The sequence below is a fragment of the Mirounga angustirostris genome, unplaced genomic scaffold (genome assembly GCF_029215605.1).
Source record: "Mirounga angustirostris isolate CCGP_5_RB_7025 unplaced genomic scaffold, mMirAng1.0.hap1 SCAF_5, whole genome shotgun sequence".
Taxonomy (NCBI): domain Eukaryota; kingdom Metazoa; phylum Chordata; class Mammalia; order Carnivora; family Phocidae; genus Mirounga; species Mirounga angustirostris.
The window spans coordinates 7,856,425-7,879,979 of NW_026991713.1; the positions used below are offsets into that span (position 1 = coordinate 7,856,425).

Sequence of the window (23,555 nt, forward strand, 5' to 3'; positions counted from 1 at the left end):
ATCAATTTTCAACTTGAGTTCATAAATTCTTCTTTTGCCAGACAAAATTACAGATTAGATTTTTTCACGTTTATTTTTCTAAACTAAGAAGAGAAAGCAACAGGTCACATACATGGTCAAGGTTAACATTCGTACAGTCGTTTTACAGTTTACAAATCTTTGTGTGCACATTTGATGCCATTTAGTTCTTAGGAGCCATTCTATAGGGGAAAGGGGGAGCAGAGAGTCGACTTGCCCAAGACTGCCATCGATGATCAGGCTGTGGACCAGGATTCCTTGTGACCAAGCGATGTGCTCACAGGACAACTCTGCTCTAATGAAGAAACATCTCACTTTTGAAAGGAAACCTTCTAACCTAGGAAGAGGGGACCCTTTATTTACGTTCACTTTTTCACATACACAAGAGACAGCATCTGTTCTAGAATCCAACTGGATTTTATTTGACACAGAATACAATACGGCTGCAGGAACAGCAAACTGAAAAGACAAAGCAGAAAAGACACAGTTCTATCTAATTTATAATTAAGTAACAGGAGGGCAAGTCATTAAATGAATAACAGAACAGTTGAGCTCGATGGAAGAATTCTCTTTCTAGTGCCCATACCTGAAAGACAAAGTAAATTATTTTATTAATTCCTTAGTAATTTCCTCCTGAGACTACAAAACCTGCTAAAACATAGGAGCAGATGTAATGAAAACTTTTAAAAGATGTGAATACAAGTGTACTCCAAGATTGGGCTGACACAAGTCTCTGCCCCTTTTATTTTATCCTGCATAACATTTTACCTACTACCCTCTTCTTAGTGACAGTCTCTCCACGGGCCTCAACTATACCTAGCTGATCCTCCTTCCAGTTACCAGACAGATGTGGGCAGTATTAGGGAGGGAAGGGGAAAAGTCAGAACCGGTGGCTGTGACAGGGAGCTGCTCTGGTGGCGCCAGTCAGTGGCTCAGACACCCTTTGAGCACTCGGCCTCCCCTTCCCACTGCGGCTTATTTTCACTTCAAATCTGCTACTCAGGCAAATATGGAGAATAGTCACTGAACAGCCTTCAATTTCAAAATCTATCACCAGGTCCAATTTCCGCCCTGATTACGTTCAGCACTGCAGAAAGAGAACTGTAGAGAAATGAGGTATGGATTTCAGGTGATTTCTGATTTCCCCAAAAGCCAAAATTTGGCTCTAACAAGATTATATAAAAACAAACAAGGCCGGGAAATTTCTTCCACATATAAACGGACTGCTTGAACAAAAATCCTTCATTATTATCTTACTCAATCTTTTGTCCAGTTCTTTATGGACAGTTAGCCTCTGATTAAAATACTTATAACAGGGCGCCTGGGTGGTTCGGTCGTTAAGTGTCTGCCTTCGGCTCAGGTCATGGTCCCAGGGTCCTGGGATCGAGCCCCGCATTGGGCTCCCTGCTCTGCGGGAAGCCTGCTTCCCCCTCTCCCACTCCGCCTGCTTGTGTTCCCTTTCTCCTGTCTCTCTGTCAAATAAATAAAATCTTTAAAAAAATAAAAATAAATAAAATACCTATAACAAAGTCTAACATATAATAACCAGGGCACTCGAACTCTGGGTCATGGCTTCGATCAGCCTGAAGGACTACTAGATGTTTTAAGCACTTCTCGTATGAAATCTATGTGAATGTTGTCTAGAAAAAAGTTGTCGTGCCAAATTCCACACAGGGTAGAGCTCCAGTGTTTGTTAGTGGACTGGAGGGAAACCCAGTCCATCACATTAAAGGATGCCATCATTTGCTCCTTAGGAATCTGTTTTCACAAAGCACTGCTGAGCATGGCCTTGTGACAAGGCTGCTGGCTGGACACAGTGGTGGTGTCAAAGCCCGACACAAGAAGTCTTCAAACCCCCCACTGCCTCGGCTCAGTCCAGGGAATATTTAATGGGCAACAGGGGGAAGTCTGGGTCCAAAACAGAACTTGGAGCCTGCTCCATGGCAGAGCCAATTACCAATCTCTTGAGAATGTAGAAAAGTGCTTTTGCCCTGATATGTGTGACTTCATGGTTCTACTCAGAACTCGAGCTCCCGAGGATGTTCGGGAAGGACTGTCTCACACGTTTTCGTATCTTACACATAAGGTAGCATACACGTTGCTGAACGAAGGATAACGGTATGAGCTAAACACCGAGTATTTGGCAGGTTTCTTAAAAAATGAACGTGCAGGGGTGCCTGGGTGGCTCAGTCGTTAAGCGTCTGCCTTCAGCTAAGGTCATGGTCCCAGAGTCCTGGGATCGAGCCCCGCATTGGGCTCCCTGCTCCACGGGAAGCCTGCTTCTCCCTCTCCCACTCCCCCTGCTTGTGTTCCCTCTTTCGCTGTGTCTCTCTGTCAAATAAATAAATAAAATCTTAAAAAAAAAAAAAAAAAAGAAGGTGCATTCGATAAGACTTCCAAAAATTCGTTACCAAAATAAATAACCAAGTGTAAAAGCAAAATAACGGTACCAATAAGGGATTTCTAAACATTTAACAAGCTCAAGAACCCCATTTTTTGTTTTTTAAACTTAATGATATCCTATTAATCAAAACTCATATTTCTTTCTTTTTTTTTTTTTTAAGATTTTATTTATTTATTCATGAGAGACAGAGAGAGAGAGAGAGAGAGGCAGAGGGAGAAGCAGGCTCCCAAGGAGCAGGAAGCCCGATGCGGGACTCGATCCCAGAACCCTGAGATCATGACCTGAGCCGAAGGCAGACGCTTAACCATCTGAGCCACCCAGGCGCCCCAAAACTCATATTTATTTCTTTAATTTATTTATTTTTAAGATTTTGTTTATTTGACAGAGACACAGCGAGAAAGGGAACACAAGCAGGGGGAGGTGGAGAGGGAGAAGCAGGCTTCCCGATGAGCAGGGAGCCCGATGCAGGGGCTCGATCCCAGGACCCTGGGATCATGACCTGAGCCGAAGGCAGATGCTTTACGACTGAGGCGCCCCAAAACTCATATTTAAATAAAAATCCCCCTTCTCATAAAAAATTTGATAAAGCAAATGATCAATAATTCAACAGCAACAAAAAAGGGCATTTCACATAAAGAGAGGCATAAAAACATATGAAAAGTAGCCAATCTCACTCAAAATTCAAAAAATGCAACTGAACACTAGTTTTCAACTATCAGAGTAGCTAAGATGGAAAAGTTTGATAATAGAGCCTCAGCAGGAAATGGAGAAAGGGGCATTCTGCTGCATTGTTTAGAGGGAGTGTAAATTACAACATATTCTTGGGAAAGGAAAATCTGACTTTATCAAAAATAAAAATGTACAGTTTTACTCAGAAATTCCTTTTAGGAATTACTGCTACAAATATACCTGCACATATTCACAAAGATTCATGTATAAGGATGGTCAACCCTACACACTATTTTCAAGTGAAAAATTTGAAACCTAAACATCTATCAATAGGGACTGATTAAATAAATTACGGTACATCAACATAAAAAATACTTTGCAACCATCAGAAGGGAGGTAGTCTGATATATATGGGTATGGAAAAACTCCAAAATGTATGAAATGAAAAAGCAAAGTGAATTACTATGTAGGATGCTCATATTTATGTTAAAATTATATACGTATATCCACCCACATACATGAAAGCACATGTGCGGAGATAGGAGGTACTAGGAAGCTGATGGTCACCTCCGGGAGTTAAGATTAGGAGACTAAGGTGGGAAATTAATTTTTCTGGTATGCCCTCTTGACTATCTGAATTTTAAAAAATTTACCATGTCATGTTTTATTTGTGTAATACTAATAATTTAATTCAGATAGCCATAAATACCATATCAGAGTTAATCAGCATGAGATAAACCAATGAAGCAGGATAGGTGGATGTGATTCTAGTCCAAAGCAAAGATACCTGACATTGGTTAGCCCAGGGAGCCTTATTATGGAGGTGATTCTGGAAATACTTAATAGTTTGCAGATTCTCGTATTTTCTACTTTCACAGACCCTGGGAGTTGGGAAACTCCAGGCTGCAAACTTAATGTCGGCCACACCTTTGTGCCTTTTCCTCATAGACGAGTCCTTGTTTAACCAAAAGTTCGTTTGTAGAACAAGGTATGTTCCCTGTCTCCATCTTCTCAGACTGTGCACCCTCCAGCTTGAGGTGACTCAAGGATGGCACGGACCACAGAACCCAGTCTTACAACACCAAAACAGCCAGAGACACCTACTTTTGGAATTCCCACTCTCTGTTGTCCAACGGACACACCTGCCGTGTTTTGAGCCAGCGAGAGATGCAGTGGAAGTGAAAAGCATGCTGGAAGAGAAGACACATTTTATTAAAAATCATTCTGTGCAGGCTCAGCCATCTACTGATAGTATGTCTCAAGGGCAGCGGCCTGGTGACACACGGGGGGCCAGCAAACAACGGGAGACAACAAACAATGAGAGGCAAAAGGTCAACAACTGCTTACACCTTGGTCAGGTACAGGACATTCCCACTGGAACATCTGTTAGAAATGTCGTAACCACTACAAAAAGAAATTATTTGGCAAGGGCGCCTCTCTCCCCTTCTCTAAAGGGAAGATGGAATGTGGCTTCCTGGTCCTTTTCAGCCTGTAAGGGGAGGCTTCTACTTTCCTTGGACACATGCCAGGAGGCCCTTGATCACAGGCAGATTTCAAACTTCCCCATTCTTTGTCCCCAACTGCCCCTCCCCCACCTTGGAGAATGGGAACCCCAGGAGCAGCGACGTCTCCTGCCGCTGCCGCCCACCCAGAGCCAAGATGGGCACGTCCCCAATCTCTCCACACCCAGCTCAGCTCTGTTCAAAAGACCTTCTTTCCAGATTTGTTCAAAGATGTACTGATATTAAAACAGCTCAGTACTTGGTAAGCCTTTAAGGGGTGAGGCACTTTCTCTTAAAAAAAAGAATGAGATAAAAAAAAATTAGGGTAAAAGGAAGCCTTATGATGGACAAACTGCACACAAGCAGCTGAAAGATCATCAAACGACTTATTTCATGATCAAGGCCAGAAATAAAATGGCCAGAGTACCAAGAAAACTGGTTACTGACAGGGAACTAGGAGGTGACTTTCAGATTTGGGCAAAAGGAAAATCTGTGTGAGTTTTTTGGTGTGAGTGAATGACAGGCAGATGTTACTCATAATACCTCACTGGAGCAGAGTATTAAGACAGCAGCAGCAAGTGCTCCCCCTCATCTCATCTGTGATGAGCTGGCTCAGGTGGGGACAGGGGAGAAATGCTGACACCCCAACAGAATGAAAGCTTCTGCAAGCTTGATTTAGTAACAGCCTCGAAATCTGGTCAGCAGGCCCCACCACAACATGCGTGGACCTTCGAGAAGAGTCACTGAGTGGACTGCCATCATGGCCATTGTCTTTTAATAAAGACAAAAGCAGAATTTGGTAATTAAGAGTGGAATCCACAGCTAGTACACTATGGGCGCTCAACAGGACAAATACTCTCCCAGGGCGAGAGCTTTAGGAGATCCCTTTCATGCAACTCGTTGACTTTCATACAACTCACTGTGAAAAAGAAAAAAACAAAACTTCTAGAAAGCAGAAAGCTGAGGCATTTTTTTCTCAGTCACCAGGTAGTAGGGACAGGTTCACCTAGGGGTATTCAAGAGGCCTTTCTCCACCGGCCCCCCCCGCTCCCTGCCCCCATGAGGCACCTTGCAGCAGTACAGGATCCTTATACCCTCAACTACCTCGGAAGATGGAGGGAATGAGGGGCTGCAAATAAGGCTACAGAGCAGGTGACCGCATCGCTGAACCACTCTGGTCCCAACTTTCTTCCTGTTAATAACCTACGGTCTGTTGATGGGTACATTTAGCAGTCTCAAGGTACACTGCCTAGTGCTTTACAGTTCACAGAAGATGCTAACATGTATTACCTAATTGGAGCCTCACAGCAACCCTAGCACGCAATCATGACAGGTAATATTACTTTCATTCTGCAGACAGGAAACTGAAACTCAGACAAATCAAGTGACTCGCCTAATTCATGGAGCCGGTGAGAAGACCCAGAACTAGAAGCCAGCACTGGTCCAAAGGTCTCTGACACACCACGCCAGCTCTTCTCTGTGGCCAGCTCCCCGGGCTAGTCTCGCCTTCGCCAAATTTAAGGGAAGTTCACTTCCTTTTCCTTCCACCAAAAAATAACGTGGCCCTTGGTGTATGCCTGAAATGTCAGGCAGCGCAAAGAGCCCAATATATTTTCTTTCTTTATCCCCATAAACAACAAATCTAATTGGGCCAATACTGGCTACTGTGGAACTGCTCAAAGGGCCTCGGCAGAATGAAGAAGGTGCAGCACATGCTCGGGTAGGGCAGAGCCTCAGCCTGCTGGGCCGAAGTACTGATAGTTACTATCTGCTCAGTAACCAGCCCCCTCCCCCAAAGGTGACACTTATGTCTCCTATGTGGCAGGATAAAATCATTTCATCCTGATTATAGGATGAGGGAACCCAGGCTTGGGGATGTCAAATACCTTGATGTCTGAAGTCACTTAGCAAGTAAGTCAAGGACAGGGAATGGTGGTCTGACTCCAGAGCCCCTTAGGCCTGTGCCATGCTGGGAGCTGTGGATCCTTTTTCCCCTTGGCACAGGACAGGACAATTTTAGCTCATGTGAGTGGGACTATATGGCTATACAGATGACTTTTTAACACATGCTAGAAATAACATATTTGATGTTATCCTTCACAGCTGTCACACCGTGGAAGGCTGTACATTCAGTCCAATGATGCTGGACAAAACATTTCTGGCATGAGCCACGTTAAAAAAAAAAAAAAAAAATTCCTAACCTAGTACATTTGCCACACTTTAAAACACACACACACGGGCCCTTGAACACACAATTTATTCGCCAAACTTAGTTCCACAAGGCATACAACCCTAAAAAAAGATGTTAAGAAGGTAAAGATATCCACCAACGGGAGAATATTCCAAAGACTGCCACAGGCTTTGCAGGCAATTCCCAAAGATGAATCCCCAAAATGTTGCTAACAAAAGTGGGTCCACTTTATGATTAAGACAAAATGGTGCCCCTGCAATAACTAATAATTTTTAACCTATAACAGGTGAATACTACAAAGATTTAAAATCTTTTTTACTATTTGTATACCTTTTGGGAGAAAGGTGGGCTAGGCATTTTTTTTCCTAGTTATTTTCAAGACTGGCAAAGCAGGAAAAGTGGTAATATGTTTACAAGCCATGCTGATAGGGAAAGATGTTTCCTTACGTTACAGACTCCCCATGCAACAGTGCACTCTTCAGAAGTAGCAGACGCCTGGTTAGCTTGACATTCTATGCCTGTGGGAACAAGAGCAACAAGATCACTGGACCTCCTGAGCAACAACCTTTCAATCTATAGCAGCCCTACCTGCATAGTAACACAAGGACAGGATTTGGGCAGAGGCAGGGGTGAGGGTGGTGCAAACCTGGACAAAATCAAGCGGTTCATTAGTCATCATTGTTTTTTAATGAGTGTAAAAAGGGGTGAAGCATAGAAGGCAGACATGTGGCTTAACAGTTTGCTTTGCAACGATTTCCTATCCTTGTTCACAGAGTGATGAAGGAAAAGACACTTTTTAGTTCTGAACATAACCTGACCTGTCCAAATGAAAGGGATTTCTCCTAGTTTGGTCAATTTAGTAAATTCCTAAAGCTACCTTGTAACTCTTACTGTTCCGAGAACTGGCATCTTCTCCCCCTGTTCTTGGCAAATGCTGCCTCTTAGGCCCTTACAACAGGATGGCCTAGTTGGGTAACAAGCTCCAGTCTCTAAAGAGGAACCGGGACAGAAGCAAAATAAAAGAGGGGAAAGAGGCCTGCGGCAAACTGTAGCATATGCTGTGTGAAAGCACCAAAACTCAAATGTCTTTAAAACACTGTCAAACAAAGCAAATCTGTTAGGCCAATGGGTTAGAGATTTGGGGCCCAGCACTTGTTGATGCTTACCACCCCTGAGGTGATTCTGTCTGGTGAACAGAGCACATTATGGCAAATACATCCAAATAACAATTTCACAGAGGGGAGGAGAGAGGAATTTAAATAGAATACAAATCTGACTGAGATCAAGAACTGATGAGTAAAGCTCTACTGGGGATAAATATTCAAGGAACAAGAATTAATAATGTCTAATTTGCTTTCTCTGAAGGTGGTAACTAAATGGAGTCTCCCATTTGAAGAATAAGTTTCAGGAAAGACTAATAGGAGACAATTACCTCAAACTTCCATAGGTGAGAAACGGTAAAACTGTAAGCAAATAGTGCTGAGACTTGAATGGGTCTATTTGGTCTTGGGGGAAATTATATGCCATAAGGGATTTTTTCCATTCTTCAAAAATATGAAAGGCAAGGGGTCTGAAATCACAGAACTTCCTTTTGCTACCAGATTCACACTACAAAGAGAAGGGTTTTCCTTCTGATAGGAATGGACAGTCTAGGGTCTATGCAGTATATTCAAGGATTTACTGGGGCTGTGACTACACTACCATATTCAAAAGTAGAGAAAATAAAATCTGATGTCCTTCAAGTTGGATCCTCTTGATGAGTGCAGTGTATTATGAAATTAGCTAAATAAGAGGCATAATTATTACTAAAATAACTATTTCAAGGTACGTTATCATGTTTAAAATTTTCTAGGTCAAAGTATTTTTAAGGGACTCTGTCTTTCTATGCCAAGTGCAAAGTAGGCTCTCGGTACTTGAATAAGCAAACAAAACCACTTCTCCAGGGTGCCTGGGTGGCTCAGTTGGTTAAGCAACTGCCTTCAGCTCAGGTCATGATCCTGGAGTCCCGGGATCGAGTCCTGCATTGGGCTCCCTGCTCGGCGGGGAGCCTGCTTCTCCCTCTGACCCTATCCCCTCTCATGCTGTTTCTCACTCTCTCTCTCAAATAAATAAATAAATAAAATCTTAAAAAAAAAAAAAAAAAACACTTCTACAAACAGAGACAACGGGGGCCAAATATATATGCATTCTTTACCTGGTAATTCCTAACAAAGAACAGAAATATATAGGAGGAATAGGATTGCAATCTAGAATGCTACATAAGAAAGGATGTGGCAAGGAAAATTACTAAATACGAGTGTAAAATGTTTTCAAACAGAAAATGTTCTTGAGCTTGAAATGTTCTTGAGCTCTTGATCTCAGGAGCACAGGAGTTGAGTCGTTCATTTAAACAGGGAAAGTAACTGTCCACTGTCAACCTACAGCAGCCAAAACAAGCAGCACATACGGGTTCCTGTCATACCCCTGCAAAGGCAGAAGCTTAGTGCATGTGATACATAAAGCTTGGAGACTTTTAAACTTCAATACAAGAGCGTTACCACCAAAGGACTGCTAAGGAAGCAATGGTTTCATCTTGGAAGCAGACAGATTTCACACTTTCAAAACAGGGATAGCCCTGTGGTTTAGGAGGAGGCTAACTTCTCACCGGCAAAGGCTGGGTCTACACTCTTCTGGATGCCCTCTTCCATCTGGAACAAGATTACCTGAGGTAATGGAGAAAACCTAGGAGATTGTGTTTTTCAGCAACTCTTTAGAACAAAGAAATGGGGCAATATACAATAAATACAAAGCTAGAATAGGGCATGTAGTGTCAATTTTGACTCAAAAGAGGATGTCTTCAGACCAAGAAAGCTTTATAGAAGAGTCCAATTTGGGCACAGCCATAATCACTTATTTATTTAGGGCTATGTATATAATTATTCATTTAATGCCAGGCCAGAATTTATTAGAAAATGGCCATTGCTAAATCAAGATTCTAATTTTCAGCTTTAAAAAAGGTCTTTTTACAAGAATCATAATCCATTTATTTATTTATTTTCAAAAAGATTTTATTTATTTATTTGACAGAGAGCGCAAGTAGGCAGAGCGGCAGGCAGAGGGAGAGGGAGAGGGAGAAGCAGACTCCCTCTGAGCAGGGAGCCCGATGCGGGGCTCGATCCCAGGACTCTGGGATCACGACCTGAGTCGAAGGCAAATGCTTAACTGACTGAGCCACCCAGGCGCCCGAATCCATTTATTTTTTTAAAGGAAGGCAAGCCCAGTTATGGCAATCAGACTTCTCTTTAGTGTCTGTGATAAACAAGAGGGTATGTTTCTTAAGGGTAAAAAGCTGGATCTCAGTCACTGTTTTATCCTGGTGCCTAGCAAAATGTCCAGGATGTGCGTATTCATTGAATGAATAAAAGACAAGACTTGAGAACAGACTCTTAATTATAGAGAACAATCTGATGGTTACCAGAGGGGAGGACGGTGAGGGGACAGGTTAAGTAGGTGATGGGGATTGAGTGCACTTGTCATGATGAGCACCGGGTGATGTATGGAAGTGTTAGTCACCATACTGTACACCTGAAACTAATATAACGCTGTCGGTTAACTAACTGGAATTAAAATAAAACCTTAAGAAATAAAAAAAAAAACCTTCTCAATTAAAATTTTAAAAATACATGACTTGAAAATACTTCATAATTTTTTGTTATAAGAGTTCAATATTCTGGGGTGCCTGGCTGGCTCAGTCGGTAGAGCACAGGGCTCTTGATCTCAGGGTTTTGAGTTCAAGCCCCACGTTGGGGCCTACTTAAAAAAAAAAGGGGGTGCCTGGGTGGCTCAGTCATTAAGCATCTGCCTTCGGCTCAGGTCATGACCCAGGGTCCTGGGATCGAGCCCCGCATCGGGCTCCCTGCGTGGCAGGAAGCCTGCTTCTCCCTCTCCCGCTCCCCCTGCTTGTGTTCCCTCTCTCACTATGTCTCCCTCTGTCAAATAAATAAATAAAATCTTAAAAAAAAAAGTTCAATATTCTACTACTTCATCTAACATTTAAAATATATCATAGGGGTGCCTGGGTGGCTCAGTCGGTTAAGCAGCTGCCTTCGGTCCAGGTCATGATCCCAGAGTCCTGGGATCGAGCCCCACGTCAGGCTCCCTGCTGAGCGGGAGCCTGCTTCTCCCTCTCCCTCTACCTGCCGCTCCCCCTGCTTATACTCTCTCTCTAATAAAAAAAATTAAAAAAAAAATAAATAAATAAAAAATAAAATATATCATAGAGTAGGTAGGTGTCTAACTGAAGACCTATATTGATCCCTTAAATGTTCAACTCTAAGACAGAGTATTAATGGCCTTTGTCTGTTGTGGTCCTCCCAAGAAGTACATTCTCTTGCATCGAGAGAGACACAAAATGACTTAAATATAGAAGTGGGGAAGTGGGGGACAGGGTTATTTGGAATCATTAACTATTTACAGAAGAGAGACCCAAGAAAATAAAATTTGTTTTGGGCACAACTCCTTATGAAAATGCACAGCAACAAAATTGGCAAGCATGTAATCAAAGACCCCACCCAAACACATTTAAAACTGTGCATATGTTTTTCTGTGATGGGTTCCTTCTATCTGTATTAAACATCATGGTAGCTGCTGTCTGCTTTGACTGTTGTGTGAAAGGTAAACAGGGTCAAAACTCAAAGAAACCAAGGGCAACAAACTACCAACACATGGTATTTGATTGGTGCTTTCCAAGCTGCAATGATCACAGACTATTCCTCTATTTTGTATTTTTATTATTCATTGAGCAAGTATTTAGTGAGAACCTATTATGTACTGGACACTATGCTAGATGCTGGGAATAGAGCAGTAAATAACATAGACATGATAGAGAACCAACTAAATTAAATACTACAAAGGAAACTATAGGAGGTCTTGGGAATATTTAACAACTGTCACAGCCTGTGTGTATCTAAGTATGGTCAGGGAACACATCTCTGAGCTAGATCAAGGTGAGATCCAAAGACCAACTATGGCTTAACTCTGCATTGCCTAAAAAAGTCACCACTAGCCTCATATGGCTATTGGGCACTTGAAATGTGCCCAGTCTGAATTGAGATGTGCTGTAAGTGTAAAATACACTCCAAAGACTTAGTACCAAAAACAGAATGTAGAATATTTCACTTTAAAATATTATTTACATGTTGAAATGAAATTTTTTGGGATATAGTAGGATAAATAAAATGCAAATCATCTGTATCTTTTTATTTTAATATGGGTACCAGAAAATTTTAAATCACGTATGTATTTGCATTTGTGGCTCATATTTAGATTGGACAGTACTGGGCTAGGCAAAGGTAGTGGAGAGAAGAGGGAGAATATTCCACACCGAGAGAAGAGGATATGTAAGGGACACTAAAAAAGAGCATGGACACTTCAAGAATGGAAAGAAAGCCAAAGAAACTACCAGAGTGAGTGGGAGAGTGGTGCAAGATGAAGCTGGAGAGGCAGGTGAGTGATTTACAAACTAAGTGCCTGTAAATTCAACTCTAGAAAGCTGAAATTTCTTTACCTCATACCTGATCTCCGTAACAAACCATTTTAGTACCTGGATGAAAAAGTCACCTCAACTGTTCCTGGTGTAATCAACATACTTGCCCCTATTACTATAAGGATCCTGAGTCCATCAACAGCTATGATCAAATTCACCATGTGCTGGTTACTATACATGATGGAAGATGTAGGAGATTTAAATGAACTTTCTTTACTGCAATTAGTTGTCTATTTAGATGTTGGCAGTGATGTCCTCTTAACTTTGGGGCTAACATTGCAATTCCTTACTTATTTGGCTTCTTTCTTTATAAATCTTGCCAAGCAAAAACTAGCTTTGGTAGAATATTTTAGCTCAAAGTTTATTTTTTTCCTTTCACTATTTTTGCCTTTGAGTCTGGGTATGAGATGGGAGATATAGAGGAATAATCAACAGTGCCTCTGTGTCCACAACTCATTCTAAATGTGTGCTTGCCATCTTTAGATTGAGTATATTTATTCTGAGAGATGAGTGTGCCTCCAGGATATCATTAAATCTACTCTATTTCAAATATACCAACGGACTAGAGGCAGAAGACACCAAGTGTTCTGACTATGCTTTATATCTCCTTGGGAAGAAGAAATTTGGTCACATCAGGATAGCCACAATCTCTGTAACTTCTCAACTTCCTCCCCTTCTCCTCCAGTTACTTACAAAGATCCATAATGTGGTTCCTGCAGATGGCACAGTTATCAACCACAATATCCCAGGCCCAGAGGGCTACTGCATTCCACTGCAAAGAGAAAAAGGGGGAACAATGCACTCTCCTTGTAACACAGGCACACACACACTCTAGGATTTCATGCTGCACCTGCAGTTATCACCTCTTTGGCCACAAGAGTTTGGGGATATTACATTACTCTTATTTATTTTATCAGAGGGCAACAGCAGGCTACATGTGTGCTCACCCGTTCTTCCAACAGTTGAGTATACGAACACAGATTAATCATCTTTATTCTCTCCTACAGCTTACAATAATTTAGTCAACCATATCAATGTAAGAAAATCAGGAATAATTTTTAAGTGCCTGTTTTAGGTTTAATAAACACAAACTTGAATTTCTGTACAGATTCCCCTGAAGAACTCAATTTCTGCACAGATAAATATCTGCTCTTCAAGGCAGCTTTGAAAGAATGAGTGGGGAGGTGAAAGCTAGGAACAGAATGGACTAAGATGATGATTGGATCATAAAATGGGTAATCATGGGATAAGCTGGATAACTAATTACCCAGTGTCAGTACACAGAGCAAGGTCACCACTTAAATCTTACAAGATTATTTCACAACAAACTCTAGAATTCACTAGAATTTTGGTTAGTTATTATTATCAAATAAATTGATGTTCTCAACTTTCACATGCCCAGACTCATATTTAGTTAAGGTAATTCCAATTAAGAGCTCATCTGAAAGCGGCATTTAAGTAATTCAATCTTCTGGCTTCTGCAATTACAAATATTCCCAAACTCCCTTTTCATCCACTAATTTGGTGCCACTTCCAAAACCTTCATCTCTTTCAAACCCAATTCTCAGTGTCTAGTTCAACTTCTTCAGCACTTTTCACCCGACAGCTTCAACTTGAAGGGAAAAAAAACCCCTATTTCTATTCTTCAATATGGCTGCTGGCTGTTACTGAGCATGCAGTGCCCACAATGAAACACCAAAAAAGCACTAAGACGGGGAATATTGTCAGTGTTTAGCCAGATGTTCCAAGAATAACATTTTCCCTATCCCAGAGTCTTCATTTTGAACAGATTTATTTGAAATTATGTGGGAATCGGCACTTTTCTCCCAAACTGTTGGCAAACCACTGTAAGGCATTTCATGCAAAAAGACACGTTCCACATTTTTGCTTTCCCACTTGCACCAGGTCGTTCGCCACTAGTAGTCAACCCTTCCTAAACGACACAAGGTTTGGGCTCGCGTTTTCTTTTTAACAAATTCCACCATGGGTTTTTTTTTTTTTTTGGACAGAGGGAATCGATTCTGGATATGACCACAGGACTGTGGCGTCTGCGTGACAAACCAACAGACCTCTCAGAAGAGTCAAGAGTTGTTACACTGGAGACACTTCAACTCGGCGGGGACGAGGACTAAGAGAGAGGGCTAAGGGAGGCCTTGATTAGGCGAGGACCGGGCTGGGGTCCCTGGACCCCGGGCTTCGGGAAGAGGCGGGGCAAGGAAATCACCAGCGGGGCTCCTCAGAGGCCTCCAATGCAGTAGGAACTCAGGTCCCGGCTTTCGCCGCACTGCCCCCATCCTCCACCCACCGCATCGCTCCGACTCCCCCTTCCATCCACCCCACCCACTCCTCCCCACCCCTCCACCACTCCAGTGACAGCTCAGGCGCTTGGCTCTCTCAGCCAAGTCGCAACCCCGCGTATCGCAATAAGCGCCTCCGTGATTGGCCCCTCAGACTCCTAGCGAAACCAATACTGCCATTGGCAGTGGGCCCCACTCACGCCGATCAATTCTAAGACCCGCCCCCCAGCTTCCTTTCCTGGTACCCGGCCCCAGGAACGCCCTGAAATGAAGCCCTTTCCTCCGCGCCTCGGTCATCCTCGGGCCTGCCAGCCAGATCCGCGCCTCTCTACCTTCCCTGAGGAAGGCGCTGGCGAGACCCAACCTTTTTCACTTCAAAGCGCTTCTTGCCCGCGCCGCTGTTGGTGCCGCTCGGGGTATCCACATCCATCGCTGCCGCCATTTTGGAAACACAAGGTCCGTCGTCCGGCCACTGCGCCTGCGCACCAGCGCACGCCTCGCTCCCCTCCCGCCCCGGCACCTCCTCCCGTACCCCGCCCCTTGCTGGCGCGGGAAGGGCAGGCGGGGGCGGAGCGCGTGGCCACGCCTCTTAAAGGCGCTGGTACAGGTCCCTCCTTCCCCCTTCCGGCCCCCGCGTCGGCTGTGGAAGAGGCGGTGGCCGGGGCGGGGCCGGGCGGGGCCGGGCGGGGCCGAGCCGACGTGATCGAGCCGGGTGGAAATGCTCGAAAGACTCCCCCTCGCCTGCTCCCGCGGGAAGCCCCCGTCCACGCTCCTTCAGCTGGGGCGGCGGCTGCTTCCTCCGCCTCGGCCGCGACCTGCCGCCCCGGCCCCGCCCCGCCTCCCCCCGCCGCCGCCGCCGCCGCCGACGCACAGCTCCAGTGCCGGCGGGTCTAACGCTGCATTTCCCCGGGGAAGCGGCGAGGGCGGGCGCCCCGCCTCCTGCTGCCGAAACCGGAGACCCCACAATTTCGCGGGTCCCGACCCGCTTCTGAGCCAGGCCCGACGTGCAGCCTCCCTGGGAGAGCCGGGTCCGGGCACCGTTTGGGTCCTGATTCCGATTCGCGAAATGCTCAGGATTCGACGGGGAGACGGGAGCTCCCCCAGTGTCCTCTCCGGGGCCCAACTGTGTAGGCATTTTCCACTCCTGCCTTAACCTGCCCACCTGAAATAAGCGGAGGAGAACTGGGAGCCGGGGAGATGCCATCTCCAGCCCGCCCGAAATACCAGTCCGTGCTAGAATGCCCTTTGGTTAAGGTACACGGCTTCAACTTCACATACTTGAGCACACATTTCCTGTTCCTCAGTTGGTCATCAGACAATGGGGTCCTTTCTCCCTAATTTCCGTCCTCTTTTCGCTCCTTGCTTTGTAGTCACATCTGCAGTCGCTGTACGTCTTAAATTGGTGTGAGGCATTTGGCCCTTGATTCTTACTGGTCGTTCCTTCCTAGCCAAAGCATCTGTACTTTGTCACCCTCCCATTTCTAGATCCGGCCCCCCTTGTGAATCTCTAGCCTTGCAGAGAAATGACTCGACTAGATCACTCTTGAATCTTGTATTGGCTTATTTGAAATCTCGTATTTTCTCTTAAAAGAAAATTGGAGCGTATTGACTCCATTGCCAAACCGGAAGAACTGCGAATTGTTTCCTTATCTTGGTCATAACCAGGAACAACAAATCCATGAAAACACCACCATAGCTTTAACCAGACTTGGAAACAGAAAAATTGTGTGAGACCTTAAAACATTATAGGAACCCTACACAGTTTTTCTTAGCCCAAGTTTTGTTAGAGTAATAATTCCATGTTGAGAATTTCTATCATCTAATTTATTGTGTTCCCAAATGCCCTTACAGGATATTAAAAACCCATGGTAAATTAAGGTATTAAGGGCATATTTATCCTTCATTAAAGAAATTCATTATGTACAAGGTCCTGTTATAAATAGGAGAGACGTGGTGATGAAGGAGTTAAATTCCTTGTAGGGAAATAATACACAAGCAAATACATTGGGGGAAAAAACACCCTCAGGTATGAGTAAATGCTATTAAGACAAAACGAGGGGCACCTGGGTGGCCCAGTTGATTAAGTGTCTGCCTTGGGCTCAGGTCATGATCCTGGGGTCCTGGGATGGAGTCCTGTGTTGGGCCACCTGCTGGGCGGAGAGCCTGCTTCTCCCTCTCCTTCCTGCTCGTGCTGTCTCTCATTATCTCTGTCTCTCTCTCTCAAATAAAACCAAAAAGAAAAAAAAAGACAAAACGAGGTCATGAAATTGAGGGGAGAATTAGGGGATTAGGCAAGGCCTCTATGAGTAGTGACATTGCAGCTGAAGTCCTTCACAAGGGCCTAAAAGATCCTGCATGATCTGTTACCCAGGCATTTAATGTATTTTCTTCCTTTTTGAAAAATGGTATGCATATTTTCTAACAGGTTTTTCATTTACTTATTTATTAGATTTATTTGTGTGTGTGTGTGTGTGTGTCCTCACCAAGAGGGGAGTTTTTGTTGTTTTGTTTATTGGTAACAATGCAGTGCCTGGTACATTGCAGGGCTCAGTATGTGTTGAATAAATTTGAAGCTTATTGAGCAAGGAGAGTGTGGTAAGAGATATCAGACAGACAGGCAGAGGCCAGATCAGAGCAGGTAGGGATTTGCAGATGTTATGGGAAAGTACTAGAGGGTTTAAATTAGGGGAAGGGACTAACTGACAAAATCTTAAAAGTTTTTAAGCTTTGTGAAGAAGGGATTGTAGGGCTATAAGAGAGGAAGCGGCAACAATTTGCAAGTTGTTTGCTTTATATAGAGCTACAGTAGGGAGATGTATGATCTTAGGGGCAGTTGCATTAAGCTATGAAAACCTCATGTACTGATCTCTCCTTTGGAGATTTGCCTTGCTGTGGTGATTGGCCATGACATTCTGTACCCTAGACTCTACTGCATAAACCTAAGAAAACTTTTCATAGATTTCATACAGATTCCTGTCTGTCTTCACAGTTTCACTATTTACAATGCAACAGTTATAATTTTAATTTAGTTCCATTCCTTTCATCCATCTATTCATTCAACAGTTTCTAAAATATCTACAGAACCTGCTGTCTGTCAACTACACCATGCTAATCTAAATAAAAAGGCATCTGATATTTCAAGTATTTACAAAAGGCCCCTTTCATCGTTGCTCTTATGGTATAGTAGCAGAGAGGCAAGTCAGTTATTGATAATTCCAATGAATTTTAGGAAAGGGGAAGTTTGGGGTACTTTCAAACAGAAAGCAGGTCTGTTGCGGGGGTTGCTGGTAGTGGGGAAGTCTTCTTAGAAGAAATGGTTTGCGATTGAAGGATGAGCCAGACAAAAAGCAGCAGATGCGGGGCGCCTGGGTGGCTCAGTTGGTTAAGCAACTGCCTTCGGCTCAGGTCATGATCCTGGAGTCCCTGGATCGAGTCCCCGGATCAAGTCCCGCATCGGGCTCCCTGCTCGGCAGGGAGCCTGCTTCTCCCTCTGACCCTCCCCCCTCTCATGTGCTCTCTGTCTCTCTCTGTCTCAAATAAATAAATAAATAAAATCTTTAAAAAAAAAAAAAAGCAGATGCAGAGGGATGCTGGTAAATGTTTAAAAACCAGCTCTAAAAAAACAAGACAAGAAAGCTCTGATCTGTAGTGTGAACAGCCAGATTGCAAAATTCCTGAAAATTGCTCTTGTAACCTGATGTAAGCTGGCTCTATCACACACACACTGAGTGATATGGAAGAAGGTGGCATTCCAGGTAGAGGGAACAGTGTGCAGAAGGGACTCAAAGCTGGAAAATGCACAATGCATCCATAAAGATGTCTGGAATGACTGGAGTATAAAGAAAGAATGATATAAATGAGTGCAATGATTGTGCAAGAGTCAATTGTTTGCATCTCTTCTCATTTCTGTATTTAGCAGTCATGTTGGTAACTTGAAATTGGCCATAATAGTAGTATTTACACCATGGGAATTGGCAAACACTGCATATCAGGGTTTTCCACTCCCCAACTTGTTTATTAAATATTTACCACTGGTAGGGGGCCAGGTCATGCAGAATTATTCAATGGACACATGCAAAGGGTTTTGGTCCTTATCCTTAGTGATGGGAAGCCACTGAAGGATTTTAACCAGTGACATACATGGTCAGATGTGCACTTTTAAAAAGTGCTAGAACGTGGCCCTAAAGTAAAGAAATTGGATCCCAAAGATTACAGGTGGGGAATTTTTGAAGTATGTCCATATCCAAGTGGAGATCAAAGGAGCCCAACTAAAAGAACCCTGAACTGACAGTGACAACTGTGGATTGAACAGAAGTTCTTTTTAAAAGGGCTATTTTGAAGATTATGATTCTGACTTTAGAAGAACTGTGGTGATTAGCAGTGGATCATGTAAAATTCCTTAAATAAAAATTTACTGGCTTTAAATTAAAAAAAGAAAAGTGTTAGGCAGAGCTTCCACTTCTGGGAAGGTGGAGTAGACATACTTTTCCCTATTCTTCTCTCTTACCACTGAAATCCCTGAACAGGATATATTTTAAAAAATAATAAGACTGAGAGACAGAAGAGGCAGACCAGTTGGGACATTGGGACCTGAGGAATGACATGGTAGTGAGTTCCGTGGGTTTTCTTTTTAATTCCTATGTCCCAGACTTGGAGCTGAGGAAGCTGGTAGCCAGGAATGCCATTGAGTACAGACAGAAAAGGAAGAAATAAATAGAAAAGAAAAAACAACAACAAAAAAGGTTGCTTACTTTAGCAAACAGAGAACTTTAGACAATATCTGCTCTACTCCAAACAACAGACAAAAAATGTGGCCCCACTTGCATCCATGCCAGCAAAGCTGAATGAGGAGCCTAGTCTGTACAGCTTGCAAGTCTTTAACCAGGTGTCCGAACACCCATGCTAGCGTGGGGCAGGCCAATTAAGGAATTGGAACTCTCATCCCTTCTGGTTGATGAGTTCCCCTAACCCTGCTGTGTAAGAGGGGACCATGACAAGGTCTGGACATCCACTCCAACCCAGCAGTAATGAGGCAACCCTTCCTCTCCCTGCTGGGGTAGTGTTGGAGGAGGCTAGTGGAGAGTGAGGACTTTCACCATCACTCAGCATTAATGAGGATGCCCCCCTACAGTGTCGGTGGAGACCATGTAGGGAGTTGGAACACCTACCCTCCACCCCTCGGTGTTAATGGAAACTAAGTGAGGAACCTGGACTTCTACTTCCACACTCCCCTGCTGCAATGATGTAAAAAAAAAGTCAATTAAATTAAATGGAAGGTTTAAATAAAATCCAGAGTCTCGGGCGCCTGGGTGGCTCAGTTGGTTAAGCGACTGCCTTCGGCTCAGGTCATGATCCTGGAGTCCCGGGATCGAGTCCCGCATCGGGCTCCCTGCTCAGTGGGGAGCCTGCTTCTCCCTCTGACCCTCCCCCCTCTCATGTGCTCTATGTCTCTCTCATTCTCTCTGTCTCAAATAAATAAATAAAATCTTTAAAAAAAAAATAAAATCCAGAGTCTCATAACATAATATAAAGATGTCTAGTTTCAGTTGAAAAATCACTCAACTTACCAAGAACTGTGAGATCTCGAAAGTGAATGAAAAGACTATCAAATAGATGCCAACACCAAGATGACAGGGTTGTTAGAATTATCTGACAAAGACTTAAAGCCAACAATGATAAACATTTTTCAGCAAGCAGCTGCACACAAGCTTGAAACAGGTGAGAAAATAGACTTAACAACAACAACAAAATAATAAAAATAAAAGAAGACCCAAATAGAAATTTTAGAACAGAAAAATGTAATAACTGAAATAAATATCTCAGTGGATGTGCTCAACAACAGAATGGAAGTGACAGGGGAAAACAATGACTGAACTGGAAGATAGAACAATAGAAATTACCTAATCTAAACAAGAGAGAGAAAATAGTCTGAAAATCCAAACAAAATAAAACCGAAACAAAGAACCACCACCAACAAAAAAAAAGAGAACAAACAGAAAACAAAACATAAAACAGACTTAATCCTAGACATAGCAATAACTACATTAAAAGTAAATGGTCTAAGAATATCAATTAAGAGTCAGAGGTTGGCAGAGTGGATTTAAAAACACGGCCTAGTATATGCTGTCTATGAGAAGCTCACTTCAAATATGATATAGGCAATGTGCAAGTAAAAGGATGCAAAAAGATATGCAAACATTAATCAAAGGAAAGCAGGCTATATTAATATCAGATAAAATAGACTTTGGAGTAAAGAAAATTACCAGAGAGGAGAATATTATATAATGCTAAAAATGTCAATTCTCCAAGAAGACACAGCAATCCCAAATGTATATACACCAAAAATGATCTTCAAAACAAGTGAAGCAAAAGCCGCTAGACCTGAAAATAGAAATAGACAAATCTATCAGAGTTTGTGCTTTCAACACTTCTCTTGCAACAATGGATAGAACTACTAGACAGAAAATCAGCAAGAATATAGAAGAATTTAACATTGTCAACCAACAGGATCTAATCAACATTTTATTTTTTATTTTTATTTTTTTAAAGATTTTATTTATTTATTTGACACAGAGAGAGAGAGAGAGCATAAGCTGGGGGAGCAGCAGGCAGGCAGAGAGGGAGAAGCAGGCTCTCTGCTGAGCAAGGAGCCTGATGCAGGACTCTATCCCAGGACCCTGGGATCATGACCTGAGCCAAAGGCAGCCACTTAACTGACTGAGCCACCCAGGCGCCCCTCTAATCCACATTTTAGAAACATTCCATCCAGGGGCACCTGGCTGGCTCACTCGGTGGAACATGTGACTCTTGATCTCAGGGTCATGAGTTCAAGCCTCACATTGGGTGTGAACCTACTTAAAAAAATTTTTTTAAATAAATAAAAACATTCCATTCCATAACAGCAGCATATATATTCTTTTAAAAGTGACATGGAACAGGGGATCTCCCCTCTACGTTCTAGATGGGATGATGCTCATTTGTTTAATAAAGCCAGTTAGAACTTCAAATTAAAAAAAAAGTGCCATGGAACATAAACCAAGGTATACCTTACCCTGGGCCATAAAATGGATCTTTAAAATTTTTAAAAAATTTGAAATCCTACAATGTTTTCTCCAACAACAATGAAATCAAACTAGAAGTCAATAACAGAAAGATGATAGGAAAAACAACTAGAAACTAAACAACACATTTTTTCTTTCTTCTTTTTTTTTTTTTAAGATTTTTTATTTATTTATTTGATAGAGAGAATGAGAGAGCAAGAGAATATGAGAAGGGGGAGGGTCAGAGGGAGAAGCAGACTCTCACTGAGCAGGGAGCCCGATGTGGGACTCGATCCCGGGACTCCAGGATCATGACCTGAGCCGAAGGCAGTCGCTTAACCGACTGAGCCACCCAGGTGCCCTAAACAACACATTTTTTAAAAATTTTTTATTTATTTATTTATTATTTTAAAGAGAAAGAGCGTGAATGGAAGGAGAAGCAGAGGGGGAGGGACAAGGCAGGGGGAAAAGTATTTCAAGCAGACCCCCCCACCCCAGCACAAGAGCCTGATGCAGGGCTAGATCTCACCACCCTGAGATCATGACCTGAGCCAAAACCAAGAGTCGGTCACTTAACTGACTGAGCCACCCATGTACCCCTAATCAACACACTTCTCAATAATCTATAGGTGAAAGATGAAGTCTTAAGGGAAATAAAAAATAAGGTTGAAATGAATGAAATAAAAACAACATATCAAAGTCTGTGGGACACTACTAAAACAGTGCTAGAAGAGAAATTTTTAGCACTAAATGTACACATTGGATAAGAGGAAAAGAATGATCTAAGTTCCCACTTCAAGAATGTGGAAGAAAAAGAGCAAAATCAACCCAAAGCAAGCAGAATGAAAGAAATAATAAAGATAAGAATAGAAATTGAAAACAGAAAAACAAAGAAAATCAATGAAACAAAAATGGATTTTTAAAAAAGATTTTATTTATTTATTTGGGAGAGAGAGAGAGCATCAGCCGGGGGGGCGGGGGGGCAGAGGGAGAAGCAGACTCCCCTGCTAAGCAGGGAACCAGACACAGGTCTCGATCTCAGGCCCCTGGGATCATGACCTGAGCCGAAGGCAGACGCTTAACTGACTGAGCCACCCAGGTGCCCCCAAAAATGGATTCTTAAGAAGATCATTAAAACTGACATGCTTCCAGCAAGACTGACAAAGAGAAAAGGGAGAAGATACAAATTACCAATATCAGGAATGAAACAGGTGATATCACTTCCAACCTTGCATATAAAAGGATCATAGGACAATATCACAGACTCTATACACATAAATTCAACAACTTAGACCACTTCCTCAAGAAACACAAATTACCTCAACTCATTCAATGTGAAATAGATAATTTGAATATCCCTATAACTATTAAGGCAAATGAATTTATAATTTTAAAGCTTCCAAAAGAGAAATCCAGGCTCAGATAGTTTCACTGAAGAATTCTACCAAATGGGTAAAGAATTAAAGCCAATTCTACAGTCTTCTCCAGAAAATAGGAGAACACTTTTCAATTCATTTTATGAAGCCAGTTTTATCCTGATAACAAAACCAGACAAAGACAATATAAAAAAAGAAAACTGTGACCAGTATCTCTCATTAATACAGACATAAACATCCTTAACAAAGTATTAGCAAATAGAATCTAGCAATATATAAAAAGAATTATTCACCATGACCAAGTGGGGTTTATTCCAGGGATACAACGCTGGTTCAGTATTTAAAAACCAATCAATGGATTCTGCCATATTAACAGTTTCAAGAAGAAAAATCACACAATCATATCAATAGATACAGGAAAAACATTTGACAAAATTCAACATCTATTCATGTTAAAGACTCTCAGAAAAGTAGGAACAGAGGAGAACTTCCTGAACTTGATAAAAAGCATCTACAAAAAGCCTACAGTCAACA

The 23,555-nt window shown here is 42.6% G+C and overlaps 1 protein-coding gene and 1 long non-coding RNA gene across 4 annotated transcripts in view; one reads left to right on the forward strand and one right to left on the reverse strand.

The window, feature by feature from the left end:
- Positions 1 to 416: 416 nt before the first annotated feature.
- RBX1 (ring-box 1) lies at positions 417 to 15,129 on the reverse strand. Of its 3 annotated transcripts, none has more exons than XR_010411306.1 (5): positions 14,970 to 15,129; positions 13,002 to 13,080; positions 7,115 to 7,302; positions 4,196 to 4,281; positions 417 to 604 (listed from the first exon to the last, which is right to left on the reverse strand). XR_010411306.1 is itself a non-coding variant. In XM_045872464.3 (5 exons), exons 1-5 carry the CDS (start codon positions 15,045 to 15,047, stop codon positions 592 to 594), a joined length of 327 nt encoding a protein of 108 aa, XP_045728420.1. In that variant the 5' UTR covers positions 15,048 to 15,128; the 3' UTR covers positions 417 to 591. The 3 variants fall into 3 exon arrangements, 2 of the variants coding, with proteins under 2 accessions (XP_045728420.1, XP_045728419.1); XM_045872464.3 differs by having other exon boundaries at positions 7,232 to 7,302; positions 14,970 to 15,128; XM_045872463.3 differs by lacking the exon at positions 7,115 to 7,302.
- A 170-nt stretch (positions 15,130 to 15,299) lies between these two features.
- LOC135364380 (uncharacterized) overlaps positions 15,300 to 23,555 on the forward strand; it is a 37,561-nt gene continuing 29,305 nt past the window's right edge. Inside the window, exon 1 of the long non-coding RNA XR_010411307.1 lies at positions 15,300 to 15,859. This is a non-coding gene — a long non-coding RNA (uncharacterized LOC135364380). The remainder of the gene's footprint in view (positions 15,860 to 23,555) is intronic.